This window comes from Bemisia tabaci, chromosome 7, assembly GCF_918797505.1.
Source record: "Bemisia tabaci chromosome 7, PGI_BMITA_v3".
NCBI lineage: Eukaryota > Metazoa > Arthropoda > Insecta > Hemiptera > Aleyrodidae > Bemisia > Bemisia tabaci.
The window spans coordinates 30,739,055-30,758,022 of record NC_092799.1 but is presented as its reverse complement, the minus strand read 5'-3'; the positions used below and the strand labels follow the sequence as shown (position 1 = coordinate 30,758,022).

At 41.0% G+C, this 18,968-nt stretch overlaps 1 protein-coding gene across 4 annotated transcripts in view; it reads left to right on the top strand.

Annotated features, from left to right (window-relative positions):
- The window catches only part of 5-HT2B (5-hydroxytryptamine receptor 2B), a 362,394-nt gene extending 344,427 nt beyond the window's left edge, over nucleotides 1-17,967 (top strand). For all 4 annotated transcript variants that reach the window (XM_072302250.1, XM_072302248.1, XM_072302249.1 and 1 more), the window contains 4 exons: nucleotides 5,988-6,341; nucleotides 9,461-9,826; nucleotides 13,322-13,691; nucleotides 14,966-17,967. In XM_072302250.1, the coding sequence (XP_072158351.1) occupies nucleotides 5,988-6,341; nucleotides 9,461-9,826; nucleotides 13,322-13,691; nucleotides 14,966-15,229 (1,354 nt within the window). In that variant the 3' untranslated portion in view covers nucleotides 15,230-17,967. The remainder of the gene's footprint in view (nucleotides 1-5,987; nucleotides 6,342-9,460; nucleotides 9,827-13,321; nucleotides 13,692-14,965) is intronic.
- Nucleotides 17,968-18,968: the final 1,001 nt, after the last annotated feature.

The following is an 18,968-nucleotide window of genomic DNA, read 5'->3' as shown; positions in this document are numbered from 1 at the left end:
TTTTCCCGCTTCCATTGGACGATGCATAATCCACCGCGCCGCCAGAGTAAGCGTTGGTTCGGCATTTCTAGCCTAACTCTAATCTCCTTTTCAGGTATTATAGAAGACTCCAGCTCATCATCATCCGCATCTTCCGTAGTAAGTGTCATATACCGATCTTTGTACATATTAAACTTGTAACCATGATGTCTTAATAAATGTATTTGGCATCGTGATTGAAGTTTACTGTATTGCACTGAAGATGACAGCCGTTGGCCGCCAAAACTTCTGCACTTGTTCTGTTTTGTTTCGCCTTTCAAAATGGGTGCTAAACGTAATTCTTTTAGTTTTGAAGGGTGGTTGACTGGATGGCGCACCCTCAATTTTACACTATGAATAAGCTTCATTTGATACAGAAAAACCCTGCCGCAAGCGGCAGAGTTTTTCCGTGGGATTGCCGGCAAGTAGGGGACGGTTCTTTTTGTAGTATTTTCCGAAGGGTAGTGTCACATTGGGGAATGAAATCATTTACCCTACCCCTCTTGCCACAGATATGTTTCAAAAACAGTTCCCCTTGGCTGCGCAACTCCTACCCCCCCCCCCCCCCCCCTCACCCGTAAAAACGGTTTTGCCACTATTATAAATATATTATTATATATATTATTATAAATCGAAATAAATAAATCAAAATAATAAATTTAATATATTATTATAAATCGAAATACATACATACATACATACATACATACATACACACACACCTACATACAAAGCCAGACTCTTCACCATATTCTAGATAAGTTAGATAATTTGCAGGTTGATGTAAGCAGAAGATTAGATTCTTTAGAAAAACAGGCCGGGAAAACATCTCACAAACCTGTGAAACCTTTTTTGAATAAAGTAAAGCGCTCAAGCAGTCAACAAACTGGGGGGTCTAACAGTGATTCAAGCCAAAATGGCTCTTCGATTAAGATTGTAAAACATGTCAATTCAATTAGATTTAACGATTTGCCACGCTTTAATGGGAACTTGGATAAATGTCATCCTAAAGATTTTGTCCATATAGTAACAGTGTATTTTAACGCTAAAAATGCTGATGACGCTACCAAAGTTATGGAGGTTGGCATGCTGTTAGAAGGTGAAGCAAAAATTTGGTTTCAGTCTACTGATTTTCATCTCTTTGAGGATTTTGTTGACGGGTTCTTGAAGTACTACTGGGGCCGCGGTGACCAGAGTAATATTTCTGGATCCTTGTACGCTAACAAAATTAATCCTGTTGTAGACAAGTATGCCACTTATTTTCTGAAATACGTCAGAGACACGAAACACCTTGATGAACCAATTCCCATTCCTGCTTTGATTTCCGCGGTATTGGCACATTTTCCTCGTGATGTACAAGAACAATTTATCGATGATCATGAGTTGACAATTGAGCACGTTCAGCGGAAGCTGCAACGCATTGATCAAATCCGTAAACAGGGAATTACCAAAGCGTTATCTCCAGCCGACAGTGCTACCAGCAACAGTAGTACTTTCAAGAACAAGTTCGGTCCCAGGCCACTGAATCAGCAAAGGGTCAGTGTTATCCAAACTGATACCAGTGGTACATCTGATTCTAACTTTATGCCTGAGGCTGAGGCTCAATTAGAAACCGATAACTAACCAACTATATACACATGACATATGATATATGTCATATATGTATATAACAGAAAATGAATGACATATATATTCGTGATCTACGACTCGAGATCGGTGCTCTAAACATGGTCCCAGGTCTAGGTCCCACCATGAGGAAGAACGCAATAGTGTATCTTTCCTTCGGAAAATTCACTAAAACCGGAGTTGTTAACGTCACAGATCCTCGAAGAAATATATCGTTGTCATTTACTCAAACTATGGAAAAGGTAACTAGTACGTAGTCCAGAAGGAATAATAAATAAAAAGGTTAGTGCGGTGAACGATCTCCAACGTACGTCCGTGCATTGGAACTAATCCCTTGTTTTCATATTTTCCCAAACTTCATTGACTTGCTGTTCCGATTTGACAATACCACTCCAATATCAAAGCATCAACTGAATCAACATCAACTGTCTTATTTTATTTTTATTTTTTTTGGTTTTGATAGCGATTTAATTATTCAATTTTACAATCTCGGTACAAAATCGGACACAATTGTGTCCAAAATTTAATTATTAAAAGTGCATTGATACATATTAATACTGTGCAGGTAAATATTACACAATTTTCCAATGCATATTCTTTATCTTACATTTCTACTAAATTACTATACTTAATATGCTCTTATATTAGTACAAATTATCTTAAATTACTCAATTCTACATTATAATGTCTCTATGGCTAATCCCGGAACCGTCTGGGTAGACACTACCATCTACTAGAGTCTAAAGACTGCTAGGATGAGACAAACCATAAATTTACTGTCCCGAATTTTTATATCATTAAATGTTTATCTGGGAAAGCAAGAAGATCTAGCTCTCCGGTTTATTGTCATCCGAATGGCACCCTCCCAAGGGATTTTAGTAGGTTGTAGTTAGGCGTACGCAAAATCGACAGGTGCGACACTGAGCTAATTTGGGGATATTTTAGAAACTGCAACTCGGATGTATTAATACTCCTCCGTTGATATGAAGAAATAGAAATTCTTTACGACTTGGCAAGAACGATGGAGACTATTTTCTTTTTATTCGTGGGGAGTAAGGGAGGCCACACCGACTTAGCAACGTAATGAAACTAATAAAAGTTAGAAACTTTAGAGCTATTTTCTACCCACTCGCTTGACGAGTTGCAATGCCTTTACATCAAGTCCCTACAGTTCCTTTTCCGTCCAACGTTCTGCAGTGAAAAAACGAGATTAGGGCTGGGCCCTAGCATTGCTTCAACTCATATCCCTAAGGGGCAGGCCCTGCGCGGGTAGGGCCCAGCCCTACCTGGGCGGGATCACAATACTGCCGTGCTAGGTAAAAACGCACTGTAGACATTCGGACGTGGTCGAATCTCTTCTTTGAAAATATTACTCTCGGAGAAAATTAGGATTATTTTTCCTAAACATTTTCAGACTTATTAAGTCAAGTTGCAAACAAAAACTTGTGAGAAACGCAGTATAAGCATCCGAATGTTGCCAAATTTCTTCTTCGAAAATATTCATTTTTGGAGAAAATTAGGGTTATTTTCCTTAAAATTTTCGGACTTGGTAGGGCAAACTGGAAACGAGTTCTTGTGAAAAATCAGAGTAGAAATATGCACAAATTTTCCTGCAAATTTGAAAGTAGTCACAGGGAATTTAGCAACGAACGCCTGATGGCTCATACGGCGTTCCTTCTTGGCACAGCAGTATAGCATTTATCGATCACTGAACGGCAAAACAGAGTTCTTGTTGGTACTCATCCCCCGATGAAATTCCACGAGTGACAAGGCTTTTTCCAGATCAAGTCTTACGTCATAGCTTTTACCTCGCTCCCGAGATGCCACAGACAACCTGGTATTCTCAACCGAACAATGTTGTCTAGGGCAGAGCGCGAAAAGCTGGAAGCGGGGAAAAGGCGCCCGGGAAAAAAAGTCGACTTGAATCCGACTCTTCCAAAACGCTCTCTATGACGACACCGAACCGATCTCTTACGCAATCCTCTTAAACTGGCGAAAGCTCCGTCGCTTTTACGTCCCGACTCGTCTAGTCCTCAATACCCGCGTTTTTTATCCCCCTCCTCAAGCGCCGCACAATGGATCGAGTCAATCAGAGAGGTCGGACATGAAATTTTTTACTAAAACTACAAAATTTGATGTTTATTTTGTCAAATTTCAAATTTTAAGGGGTACATGTTGAAAAAAATTTCACGAGGAAATCAATGGAACTATTTATAAAATCTCAAAGTTTTGTATAAACGGAGTTATAAACGTTTAAAGTTTCCAAATTTTGTCCGACCTCTCCTATTGACTCGATTCACCGTGCGCCGCACCAGGGATTCCCTTCCCTTCCCTTTAAACCACTTTCCGGCTCTCCCTTTTAATATTCCTCCCGTCACTACCTTTATTGAACTGACTGCCGCGGCGAAAAATGCGAAGATGAATGAAACACAAAATGGACGTCTTGGTCGGGAGAATAAATGAATGCATTAGACACATTTGCATAATTTCAGCGTGTCTTGACACCTTTCGCCGATGTAGAATTTAGACACGGCGGGCGCGGGGGGTGGATCCGAGGGGTTTACTGATATACCTCTGCGAAACCCAACGATTAATCGCAAGTCGAATTGGAAGCCATGAAAATATCTGCACTCTTCTGTTTTGCTGAGGAGAAGCACCGGAAAAATTTTCGAGTGTTGCCAAATTTGCTTATAAAGGGACAGAGTTTATCAGAAAGGAACCAAACCACATAAAGTTTAAATTGAGAAAAAGAGGTTTGAAATTTTACTCCATAAGACTCAAGGTGGAAAGTAAACTTTAACCCCTTATCTCCACAAAGTAATGTTTTATTTCGACTTTTAGTTTTTGGCAGAAGAAAAATATGCAACTAGAGGAACTCAAAAATATTCTCATCTCAATTCATTCGAAAATGTGGGTTGGTTCCTTTCTGATGAACTAGGTCCAAATAAAGGAACACATTTTGAAAGATGAGAGAGGTCGTTTTCTTGGAAATTTTACGACGTCTCCTACGCACGATTAGGGCATAGGCCTATTTGTCAGGTCATCCAGTATCGAATACAGTAAATCACATAAACACTAAAAAATCTGAAAATCATTGAAGATAAAGGACTCGTCCAATCAATAAAAACAGCAATAAAATCTTCAATCATCCTCCGGGGAAGAGAGCCAGCTTTGTGACCATCTCTTTGGCGAATTTTTCGACGTAAGAGATGAAATTGCGAAATGGACTTTCAAACACTTTTGAGGAGAAAATTCACTGACTTCCCGGACAATTTAGGTTAAATCCGAAGAGACGGGCACCATTCAACTGTTAATACGGTATTATTCCTTAGTACGGCTGTAGATCCGGTTTTGGTTTTATTACCATGATGAGTAACTCTCTATCCACTCCGTTTCCTACGCTTGATCCCATCTATGTCCAGATCCCGACCACCGCTATGGCAACATACTTTGAATCGCTCTACACAGACATCCTCCTTTTTTGGGTTTGTGGATCCAACCACTGCCATATTTTTTTTTTCCGACTTGTGGGTCCAACCGCGGTCTCTTATTCTTTTTTCGACATGTGGGTCCAACCACAGTCCTCCCTTTTTTTGGTTTGTGGATCCAACCGCTACCGTTTTCTTTTTGGTTTGTGGATCCAACCACTACCATATATTTTTTTTCCGACTTGTGGGTCCAACCACCGTCATTATTATTCTTTGATCTATCTAACAACAGTGTCACTTCTTTAAAAGTCACAAGTATTTATGCTGATAATTCTCCTCAGTACGCTTTCCTAATTGTTTTATTTGTGATGCGAACTTGGGTTCAAAAATGCTTTAATCCGAGGAAAGTGCGATCGGAATTTTCGGAAAATCTAAAATCTCGAAAATAGTCATATGCGCTGAGGGGCGTTTACCAAAAAGATTCAAGGAAAGTAATATCAGCATTTGGACCTGTAGGCAGTCTGCAGCCTCCGTTGAAAGAGCTACGCGTTTGTTATACGTGAATTTACTCCATTGCTTCCTTCTCCAATTAATGATTTCCTAAATTGAATCCTGAATGCTTTTCTTTATCACATACAATTAACATATATTAGCATATGATTGTTAAAACACTAAGGAAATCAAATACACAAATTTTGTAATAGGTAATATTCAATGATACGAAAAACTCTGCGACATAGGAAATTAGAAAAGTGATTGGAAAAAAGTAAAGCAATAATAAATACATTAAATATAATGATGTGGTCGAAAAACTGTCCCATATTTATATCCGTCGGAGAAAATTTTGGTACGAAAACAGTACTCAAAATGTATATCGTTGACCTGTGACCATCTCTCTGGTTTCTGTGATTGCAGGAGTTCGCACGACCTACGAGACGACGAGCGCTCCCTGGCGGACAGACTCTCGAACAACGTCCCGGCGGGGAACCACGTCTCGAATGCGGGGGCGGGAGTGCGGCGAAAGGCGGGGTTCCGGAAGCGGCGAGCGACGACGATTTTCGAGGGCGAGACGAAGCCGAGCGGAAGACGGAAACGGGTCAGGAGCCTCCACGAGAACCACCTGGACCGCCGCGACGCCCACGAGCCCCAATCGGACCAGTCCGACTCCGGACTCGACGACTACGCCGAGACGGACCTCTTCGGGGTCGGCGAGGAGAACCACCTCCCAAAAAAGGAGCCCAAAAAGACTCCCAACAAACGTACCAAAAGGTTGGTTCACTGGATAAAAAAGTCGCTTGGATCTTGAGTCCAGAATCTAGCAATTGGTATGGTATGGGCATATGCAGAGAATGGCTGATACCAGGTAGCCGAAGAAGGTGTTGGAGGCGCCGTAAAAGCGGCTCATACATACGTACATCTAAGAGTCCAGACTCTTAATAAATTAACAAGAAAAAATGCTCTAGAATCAACCCGATTTTTCCTTGATTTGCAGAGCCGAGCCACTTGATTTAGGCGGATTTCCTTTTGATTCAAACAAGGAGTCGGAGTGAACCAAGAGTATTTTTTCTTGTCAATAATTTTAAGAGTCTGGACTATAGGTCCAAGCGACTTTTTTTCCCCCAGTGCTATATTTGTGACAAACCGAATAAATAATGAGATTCAATAGGTCCTGGGGTCGAATCCCGGGAGTAGTGTCATATTTTCTCGGAACTAACGAGTTGATCTGCTGAAACAGATCCTATACTTGGCCTTAATCCCTGAGAATTTGATAATCCAGGAACATGGATGTGCTAACCGTGTGCAGTGGCTGTTCGTCTGGGACGAAGTTGACCCAACCTAAGAGATGAGAGCCCGCATTGAATACACTTTTGACGTCCACTTTTGAATCTTTCATTGATAGTACCATGCGGAATCGAAACCAGAAATGTTTCAACACTCGGAAGAGAGCGTATTCATCTCCAATTGAACCATGTGGACCACTTGTATGTTTTCTTTTAATTTAATGTTTTTAAAAAGCTACACACATTTCTTTTGAAAAGTTTCCGCGAATTTTCCTAATTGATCTCAAATAAAAGCATCGAGAATTTCGACGCGATATTTTCATTCGTTCTACTTTCGTTTTAAGTAACGAAAAAAAAAAAGTACGATCAGAGTTTCTGAATCGTTACAATGTAGATACGCTTTTCCCCTTTAATTTTGGTGAAAACCGGAGCAGAGAATCTAGAATTGTCTTTTTGAGGTTAAAACTTTTTGTTACTTTCTTTAAGACGTTCCTCGTTCTAGTCATGATTACATTATATTAATAACTTTAAAGTTTTTTGTTTTACAGACACAGCTCTCAATTTCGTAAATGTTACTTTACCGCCCCCACTCCTTTATTTCATTTTCGGTGATTTAGTTTAGTTTATTCAATGGAAATCGTTTGATTTGCACCAAGTACAAGCACATGGTATTTAATTGTGATAGTGAATCAGAGGAAGAGGATGCAGACAGCCCAGAGGAATCAAGGAGAGGTACGGGTTATCGGTGGAATGAATAGTGTTGAAGAATCATTAACTGATTCATGTTCGCCGCGCTTGGTATGAGTAATCAGTGGGTAAAATCGAGAACTGTGAGTAAAAATGAGTAAAATTGAGAATGGTGAGTAAAAGTGAGTGAAATTGAGAACGGTGAGTAAATTTCCGAACGGTGAGTAGCCGATGAAGTATGAGGAGGACTTTTTGGTGCAAAGCCTGTTGTGCTCTCCATCAAGGCGACTGGGTGATATGGGGTCCCGGCCTCCGACGTCCTCCTCTGATACAACAAAAAACACATCTCAGAATGATGACACGTGGTCCTGGTGGGAAAGTTATAATGGAAAACAGGAAAATCTCCACAATCCTTTGAGAATTTCAGGCTCGCGATGAATATTGGTTTGATACTGTATCCACGACACCGCGGTGTGGTGGGTCTGACACCGGGAACGTACAACGATTAAAGCACGCACTGTGCAGTGCGTGCGATGCGTCAAGTATTCCTACAGTCTTGTGGGCGCTAATATGCGCGGTACGCCAACTGACCGACTACACTGCGTTTAGCGTAATGCGAGAAGTATTCATGCTATCTTGCAGGCGCTGATATGCGTGTCACGCCAACTGACCGACTGCACTACGGTAAACTTGTTTCCATTACCTACACAATCACTCATAATAAAACCGCAACTCCTATTGTTTCCACCGCCGAACAACGTCAAAGAAGCTAAAATTGACATTTTTTTTTCCGGAACGGTTTTAAGGCAATCTACCGACTGAGGTATTGTGCTGCAAAACAAATAATTGACATTGATAACAAACCAGCGCACCGTACAGTACAGGTTAAATTGATAACACTTTGAAAAATCGAATTGCGCGGGAACAAAACTCATTAGAAATTCGGTCGTCAACACTCAACAAAGCATCGGCGATCCTGTTTCCTGCTCCCTCTTGCAAAGTGGAAAAGCTTCTGGTTTGCGACCCTGTCGATCCGGTCAATAAACTCGACCAGATCTGCTCGCGGACATTCGCCTTAGAACGTCAAATCTTGCGAGCTTCCGATGATAACTTTTTATCAGTTCAGCGGGCTGATGATTGAACTTGATAGACAAAGCCATAAACAAAGAGGTCAAAAGGGATATGGAGGAATTCTAATGGTGGAGGCGGGTGGTTGCAATGGACAAAAGAGGCAGGCATTAGACTAACTAACGGCAACCCACGAGACACCCTATGGTTAGTCCATCATTTGGACCGCTTTTAACAGAAAGGAGCCAAGCCACATCGGCTGTTTCCACATTTAACTGAGGTATTTAATTTTCTACAAGAGAACGTTTGTGCAATTTTTTTTTTTTTGAGAATTTTAGGGGATCTGCCTTGTAACATGTAGAAAATTCACTGAAATTTTCAAACAAATCCGCTTTACCGTATTCATGTAATAAATTAAATTGCTCCGTTAAATTAGGCAATAGCTGATGTGGCTTGGTTCCTTTCTGCTGAACGCGGTCCATTTTCACCCTTAGTATATCCATCCCATCCGCCCATTTCAACCATTAGGATCCCTCCATACTCCCTATTTCTTCTTTGTCTTTGGATTTGTCTATCAATTTCAATTATCAGCCCGCGGGACTTAGAAGACAGACAAATGACGCTTTTGCAAAGCCATTGTGCCGTCCTAAGGATGACATTATGCAGTGGCGTGGCGTGAATAATCGATTATCGATACCTCGCCAATTGAAGCTATGGTAAAGAATCGATTACTAAAGTGTTCGCTGCGAACACCCTGATAATCGATCTTTTTCATGGGTTTAAATGGCACAACAATCGATATATCGCAATTCACGCCACGCCACTGACATTATGATTGATATGTGATTACAGGTTCTTCTCGGTGGACATCCGACTGGGCGATCTCGAGGACGATACCGTCTCAGCGACGGACTCGGAGCAGGAGAAACCGAGGAAACGGCACTCCATCAGCTTCCCGAGGCGGAGTATACAGGGCGAGCACAAAGATAGACTGAAATTGGGCAAAGCGTTCCTCAAGAGGAGAGCCTCGCAGGACGCGACCGAGACGATCCCCAAAGGGATTCCGTCCCGGGAGAGGGAGCGGAAGCTGAGTATACGGACGATCCAAAACGCGCAGTCGGACACCAACAACGACGCGTCGAGCGAGCCGGAAGCCTCAGACACGGAGACGAGCAAGGACCCGCCGGAGAGCGGCCTCCAGCTCCCACCGCCGTGCAGGTACTTGTACTGGGGATGGCGATTCTTAATAGATTCTTTGCGCCGAAGAATCGATTAGATCATGGATTGAAAGAAAATGGCAGGAAATGAGGAGATGCGATCTGCCGGAGGAGTTCTGGGCAAGATCGCTGTCAGTGGCGGTTGGGTGTCGCAGAGCGCATACGGGTGACTTATTAGTAGAAGCACTGGAAAAAAAAAAAAAAAAAAAAAAAAAAAAACACATTGGATCTAGAGTCCAGACTCTTAAAAACATCGACAAGAAAAAATACTGTTGATTCAATCAGATTTAGGCTTAAATCAAGAACCAAACCTCTTAGTATGAGCGGATTTCCTTTTGATTTAAGCTTAGATCCGATTAAATCAAGAGTCCTTTTTCGTGTCAATGTTTTCAAGAGTCTGGACTTTAGATCCAATGTGTATTTTTTTCAGTGTAGGGATTGCGATTTTAAATAGATTCGTTGCGCCCAAGAATCGATTGGATTGTGGATTGAAAGAAAATGGCAGGAAATGAGGAGATACGATCGGCCGGAAGAGCTCTGGCAAGATCGCTGTCAGTGGCGGTTGGGTGTCGCACAGCGCAGAGAAGCGCTATAAGGGCAACTTATTAGGAGAAGTGGTATTAGAATCGATTAAATCGCCTCAATTTTTCGAGATCGTTTAAAAATCGGAATCGATTTTTCCGGCCGAAATCGAATTATTGACAAGAAATCGACATTTCCGACGTTGCTGTGTCACACGAGGCCTAGGTTCTGTGATATGCAATTTTTTTGGCGCCGCACTTTGATATTTAAGTGTTTTGAAATCGATTTCGAAAAAAATCTATTTTTTCCATCCAATTTTAAAATCAAATCCATTTTTCATGGAAAATGAAATCGATTTGTTTGGAAAAATCGCCAGCCCTAGCATGTACAGAAAACTTCATTCAATTTGAAAAAAAATAAGGTTACATACGGCCCGTGCTCCACGATCAAATGAACTCATCAAATGCAAAATAGCGAAGTTGCGTACTGGTTTCCGAGTAATCAAAAGTTGGCGGCCCGGCATTGAGCTATTAGAGCCCGTGCGGACTTGCGCGAAAACCAGTACGCATCTCCGCCGTCTTGCATTTGGACTACATTTTGCGTCTTGGAACTATAAATTCTAGCCCGGTTTAAAAACAACGTATGTGTCATTTGTTTCCCTATGCACATAAGTGTTTTTCCAGAAGAGCCAGAATTTATAGTTCCAAATTGCAAAATGCAGTCCATTTGATCTTGGGACACGGGCTTTAGAGAGAGGAAACGTGCTTGTTTCCAAGTTTCCCTTGCCAGAAAACAACTAAGTTTCAACAAAGCACATTGTACGCTCGAATATCGTAAATTTATATTTATGACAACAATTTACCTTCTGGTGAAATATGATGAATTGTACACTCGAAAATCCTATATTTACGCTTTCACCAATTCTTGTTATCGAGATATTTTTGATGAAAAATGACATCAGAGTTATTTCCCCTAAGTGTTCCAGCAAGTGGGCACCAACGGGCTAATAGTTGAACTTTATAGACAAAGCTTTAGACAAAGAAGACAAAAGGGATTTAGAGAAATCCTAGATGTGTAAGCGGGCGGATGCAATGGACAAAGGAGGTGCACTAAGTCCTAGCTTAGCGGTGGCTTCGGCCGGATGGATGCCTGTCATTCTTATAATGTTGGAGCACCTTCAATTTCGTATGATACTGTGCAACACCTCTGTTGCGAAATAGTTGCTTGAGGCGCCGCGGAAGGCGGCGAGAGCGACCTGCGTGTCATAATAGCAGCACGCCGCGTGCTAATATTTAAACTCGCGGAGTCGGCGTTATTCAACTCATGAATTTGAAATGTTTGCACACTCTGCATGGATTATTCTCAATTAAAGTAATGAAAAAAAATGTACTAAAGGCAAATATGATGAGAGTTTTGTTAATGCTAAGGTGGCTTCGTATCAAATTTAATAATTTCGAAAGTACTTTAATTTTTTATTTTATATTTTGTGCTTTAACTTTGCTGCAGCGTGGTTTATGCACAACCAAACGCTCAAAATTGGACGTATTTGACTCAAAAAGGTCCATGTGCAAATGGGTTAAAGCCAAAGATTGCTTGCTTCTTTCTTTTTTTATCTTTGATTCATTTTTGTACGGTTTCTTTCAACACATTTACGGCTCATTGAGATTAATCTCGGTTGAAAAGCTATCGCTTTGAAAAGGTTTTACACATATTTGCCACGTTTTACAAATGTAAATGTTTTCAAAATAAAGCTATACTTTAATTTAAAAAAAAAACACGAAACACTAGTATGTAAGATATATTTCAAATCGAGCCGGGGAAGGAAAAACGGTGGAGTCATCTTTGCAGCATGACGCGCCTTCCATCCAGCTAGCGGCAATATGCCTACACCCGTGGTCGAATAGTTATCTCGTCACGCCTGCCGTGAATGAAATCAAACATCGACGCCTGCACATACGGATTATTTCTCAAACCTGGTGGCGTGTAGATATTAAGACTAACTAACAGCAACCCACGAGAGACCCTATAGTTAGTCTATCATTTTCTCCCTTAGACTATAAAAACCAAACATTTCAATCAATAGGATCGTTCCATACTTCCTAGTCGATCGCTGTGTCTATCAATTTCGACAATCAGCTCGCAAGCGGATTGGCCAATCAACGACGACTCGTAAAAGAAGAGGGTGCCACTGCGGCTTGCGTTTTCTTTTTGGCTTGAATTCGTACCTTGTCTAGTGGCAAGACCAATCTACACAGGTCAGTCGTTCCAGAGGACAATTTTTGAAGCTCTACTGCGCAGTGGCGTAGAATTGAGTGCTTACAATGTATTTCTTGTGGGAGGACCCAAAGTAACGTAACGTTGAGTGCCGCCGAGTTATGGCCGGGCGAGGGAGTGGGTTTCAAAAATATGCGGAATGACTGGCCTATGTAGATTGGTCTGATCTAGTGGTATACCATCGTAGCGTCCAAACGGAGAAAAAAACCTCGTGCGTGGGACCCGAAGTTTGGGTCATATGGATCTCTGAAGTTTTCGGATTGAGCATCTGAACACGTTAGGTCTAGCTGTCGAGGTTCGGATCACACATCTGAAACTTAAGTTCTTACATCCGAAGTACTTCAGATGTGAGAACCGAAGTTTTTCGGATGTGAGAACCGAAATTTTTCGGATGTGAGAACCGAAGTTTTTCGGATGTGAGAACCGAAGTTTTTCGGATGTGAAAACCGAAGTACTTCAGACGTAAGAACGGAAGTATCAGATGTGTGATCCAAACTTCAGCAGCTGGACCTTAAGTGTTCAGATGCTCAATCCGAAAACTTCGGAGATCCGTAAGACCTAAACTCCGGGTCCCACGCACGAAGTCTTTTTTCTCCGTGCGGATTTCAAAAAGATGCGCAATGACCGCCGGTGTAGATTGGTCTTACCTAGTGGTTTACCATCGTAGCGACCATTACTAATGTGTGATATTTGATCCCAGGTGCCCGTACATCGGCGAGAAACGGGCGGCGACGGAGAGCCCAGCACTGCACAGCCAGACGGTGGTCCGGTGGAGTTGGCGAGGGCAGCAAGGCGAGGCCAAGACGGGGCTGGTCGGCGGCGGCGGCGGAGGCGGACACCACAAGCCCATCCTCCGACGGGCGGCCACCATGCGCAACGCCTCCACCAAGGAGAAGAGCCTCCTCCTGACCAAGATGAGCCACAACTCCTCGGCGCAGCTCTTCCGCAGCGGCTCCACGCTCGGCAGCGGCGCCGCCGTCCGGAACCACCACTCCCGCAACTCCTCGCTCATGACGCGAAACTCATCCCGACACGGACGGATCATCCGCCTCGAACAGAAGGCCACCAAGGTATTCGATGGTGATTTTGCAGATATCTGAAATATGAATCGGACGTGTTTATGCTAAATGGAACTACGAGGGCGGTTCAACAAAGACTGGGACTGGGCCTGCCAGACTGCCGATAAGTGAAGATATCTTCACCGCCGCACTGGAAAAATAAAACACATTGGATCTAGGGTCCAAACTCTTAATAACATCGACAAGAAAAAATACTCTTGATTCGATCGGATTTTTGCTAAAATCAAGAACCAAGCCTCTTAATTTAAGCGGATTTCCTTAGGATTTAAGCTTAAATCTGATTGAATCAAGAGTCCATTTTCTTGTCAATGTTTTCAAGAGTCTGGACTCTAGATCCAATGTGTCTTTTTTTTTCTAGTGCACTCCAGACTGAAATCTTGTCTCGCCAACAGATTCGAGCTAGACTTTGATTTTCACAATTTACGAAGGAGTTTTTAACAATTATTCATTCCGCAATTGAGGGGCCCGGAGGATAGGGCGCATAAGTTAAGTTTTTTTAAGAAATTTGAGATATTCATGAACGCAACTAAAACTAGCTTAAATGTATATTCTATGAAAATTTCACAATTCAAAGCAGAATCAAAAAGTGAGTTCAAACTTCCTTTCTGCTGTGAGGCTCCATGTAATTATAAACTTTAAGCACGTATTTCTTGAAATAGGAAAAACAGCACTTTTGCGTCTTCTCCTCCAAGCCCCTCAATTAATTCACGCATTGTGTGGTATCCTGCGCTATTGCTGGAAGAGAGTTTTTCTCAGCTGATACACAAGATTCTAAGTCTGTAAAACATTTTCCGATATGAATGGGTAAAAATAGAGTACCTGTATAGCGAGAGTATGGACAGATAACCTCATGGAGGTCTTAGGGCCCGAAAGTGCAGCCATCCTTCTAACCAACTTCTAACACACAACATTTCACTGCCAGTCTGCAGAATCTGCAGATACTAATTCTAACCAAGATGGCCAAGAATGTACAGAAATGTGCGTTCATCCGCTAAAATGAGTAAATTTATGCAAAAACTGAGTCAAATACGTGCTTTATAAACGACGGTTCGTCACAATAGTATTAGTAAATCGTTCTGGATGATTGCAATTCATAGGTTGGTTGCATTTCTGGGCCCTAACTTTATTCGCAGAAGCATCGGTGAAGGCCTGATGGATTTTCGAAGTTTCACATCTGTCCATACTCTCGCTTTACAGGTACTCTAAGTAAAAAGCTTCTCAATGAGATTCTGACGATTTTCGTATTTTCTTTTACCGGGTTGAAGGTGTTGGGCGTGGTCTTCTTCACGTTCGTGATCCTCTGGGCGCCGTTCTTCGTGCTCAACTTGGTGCCCTCCGTGTGCTCCGAGTGCGAGCGCAACATCAACAAAGGCGTCTTCGATCTGGTCACGTGGCTCGGCTACGCCAGCTCCATGGTCAACCCCATATTCTACACCATCTTCAACAAAGTCTTCCGGCAAACTTTCAAGAAGGTCCTTCTCTGCAAGTACCACAAAACGGAGACCTGGCGGCCAGCCATAAAAAAGTGAATGCCTGTCACCACGAAGAGTTCACAGCTTAAAAAAGTCGAGTATCAATGATACGCACTGGAAAAAGAAAACACATTGGATCTAGAGTCCAGACTCTTGAAAACATTGACAGGAAGAAGGACTCTTGATTCAATCAGATTTAAGCTTAAATCAAAAGGAAATCCGCTTAAATTGAGAGGCTGGGTTCTTGATTTAAGCTTAAATCTGATTGAATCAAGAGTGTTCTTTCTTGTCGATGTTTTAAAGAGTCTGGACTCTAGATCCAATGTGTTTTTTTTTCCAGGAAGGGATTCGAAACTTGCGTATCTCGTAAACGACGCACAGTGGACCGAGTCAATACGAGAAATTTGGAAATTTCAATAGCTCATGACTCCGTTTACACGAAAATTTAAGTTCTAAAAGTGGTTTCATTGGTCTTGTAAAATTTTCTTCAAGAACCAACCACCCCTCAAAATTTAAAATGTAACAAATTAAACATCAAACTTTGCAAATTTAGTTAAAAAGTTCATGTCCGACTTCTCTGATTGACTCGATTCACTATGCGAGGTCTGAGGGACATCACTGACGTTTCATTTTTTTGAAGATGAAAGAAATGGGTATTATAACAACCATTTCTTCAAGTTGTAAATGTGAATTAGATTGTCTCAAGAGAACGGGGGCAAATCACTTAGAATTCTAGAAATGATATGAGATACATATCATTTGAAGGGGAAAAACGTGCCGAAGTGTCTGCATCGTCACAAACGGGTCTCATACTTGACGATGTAGGATTGTGTAAGAGCTGCAGAATCGTTCTTCGCTAGCTGCAGAATTCACGGTTCTACATTGAAATTTCAAGCATGTTTGGTTTCGATGCGATGTTTGACGTAACTACAATTCAAGGGGAAGAGCCGTGCGAATGTGTATACTGTGACAAAAACTGCGTAGAAAAATCAGATTTGAATAAATTGTCGCATCGTAGCAACTATGGCAGGAACTCACGAGCGAATATCATGACTTGCAAACGTCTTACTTTCAACTTGTTTTACACTGGAAAAAAAAACACATTGGATCTTGAGTCCAGACTCTTGAAAACATCGACAAAAAAAAGTTCTCTTGATTCAATCAGAATCAAGCTTAAATCAAGAACCAAGCCTCTCAATTTCAGCGGATTTCGTTTTGATTTAAGCAAAAATCAGATTGAATCAAGAGTATTTTTTCTAGGCAATGTTTTCAAGAGTCTGGACTCTAGATCCAATGTGTTTTTTATTTCAGTGTACTTTCGTAGATTCCTTCGACAAGGTTCATGAGAGAATAGTTTAATTACATAGTGCCTCGTACAGAGGGTCAGAAAACGCTTGAATCAGCTTCCCTGACATAGGATATGGACTGTGTCTTCGGAAGCTACTTCGGCGTCACCAAACACCTGGAGAGAGGGGAGATGTTCATCTGCCTGCTTAGGGACAGGACTTTTATAGGACGATGCGAAGAATAAAATTAGTAAACTAATTGTAACAGCCAAGATATAAATGGAGCACATGTTAAGTGCCTCATCAAGTTAGAAGAATTGCCAGATTAATTTAACACATATTGCAATATAATTGCGAATATAACGACATTGGATTGACTAGCTTAAACATTGGAATGGAAAAAATCAATGGGAAAATGGTAAAATCACAAATTAAAGTACATTCCGAATTTTTCAATGCCTTTAATTTCACGATAGGCTTAATTTACTCTTATAGCACCTTGATAGTTTTGACCATAAAATGAGAGGGAGAATGAAAGGGAATTGATATCTGTAGTGGTTTTAAAAACGCCTTCAAACTGTTGGGTAGGCAACACAAGCGTCAAGCTGTACGATTAGAGGTATTGCGCCTCACGCGCTCTTCGCCCGTAAGAAAAGCAGGCGCTATCATCAAGCGCCGATAGAAGTCCAAACTTTGCAAGACTCATTCTAATTAAAAATTACGGCGGCAATAAAAAGAAGATTGACCATTATTGCAGATAGTAAGGAGTAATACATTATGAAAGTAAAGACTTTAGTCTTTTATTGTTGATATGCAATATCATCACTGATGATGGGCTCTGCCGAGAAGGCGTCTGATGCAAATTAATTAATCCGTGTATATTTAAAATGTGCAAGGTAAGGCTAAACTTGTTTTTATTTTCATAACATCACTGCAGGAACTGCTTTGATCGCCAATTTCTTCACAAGTTCTTCATCAGATTACCAAGTATTTAAAATCCAACTAAAAAAGAACCTCAATTCCCGCGACTTCAATCAAAAAGCGTTGAATTTCTGTGAGTAAATTGTGTTAACTGACTAAGCTGAAAGGCAGACACAAAAATGTCTATACTCTCATGATTAAGTCGAATGATGTAACTTGGAGTGATTTCTATCCGACTTAGAAAGAGAACCACGTGTTACTTTGTGAGTGTAATAGACAGTGAAGGTAGGATAAAATGCAACAAACTAAACATTATTACACTCACGGATCCTCTGCATCTTCAACCGATGATTTAGTTTATGATCCGAATAAGAAAAACAAAACCAAAGAAGTTGTAATGTAGTTTAAGTAAGTGTACAAATTGTTAATAATTTATAAGTAGATAATTAACGAGTCAATTGTTTGTAAATGATCATTAAATCTGCTAGATTTTTAAATTGTATGTTTGTACATATAAATGCGTTTATAATTATTGATGTGGAAAGCAAACCTTGATTGTTGGCAATTAAATGAAAAATTGATACTTTTCATTGTTTCATTTTTTTCTATTTCTAGAACACACGTCCCAGGAACTTGGAGGTTCAAGTCCATTCGAGGAATTCTTTTCGCACAACAGCGAGCAAATGCTTTGATTCTATTCATGGATCCGAATGGCAGATGTCTGCTCGCACTTAAGAGCGGGACATCCTCGAAGCTAATATACACTGGCAAAAAAAACACATTAGATCTAGAGTCCAGACTCTTAAAAACATCGACAAGGGAAGATACTCTTTATTCAATCAGATTTGAGCTTAAATCAAGAACCAAGCCTCTTAATTTGAGCGGATTTTCTTTTGATTTAAGCTTAAATCTGATTGAATCAAGAGTCCTTTTTCTTGTCAATGTTTTCAAGATTCTGGACTCTAGATCCAATGTGTTTTTTCCCCATTGTATTGTCCAAAATGCCTATCAGAGAAAATATGAGTTTCTGACAAAAAAAAAAAATAAATAAATAAATTATTCAAATAAATAAAGTGAGTGTCACATATTCATTTAAAGTAATCCATTCAGTTTCAGACTCACTTCAAGAGCTCCTTATAGGATTTTTCTTTATTTCCTAGCCTTCATAATGTTAAAATCGAAACGCGAAACAAATAACTTGTCCGTGCGATACTCAGACATTAAAGTCCATGGGGATGTGTTTGAAAAACAGGTCCTATGTGCACGTTAGTGATCCAATTTATCTCCATGGCTAGATCTCTTCATTTTGGTCCCTAGGGAAAGAGATAAGCATTGAAGGACCCCCCATCTCGACCGGAAGACCCCAAAAAACGTATATGGCGGCCAAAATAGTGGCTGGAACCTGTTTGCAGGCAACTACACGAGAGATCGAACAGAGTGTGCCCGTCTTTAAAAGACTGAAGGTTTCAAATTCGCAGAATTATCAGTTCTTCCTGAAAATAATTTTTTCCCGAAAGGATGCCGGAGGAGTGGAAACTCGATGAAGATTACTTTTGAGGCATTCAAAATTCAATGATACATGACATTGA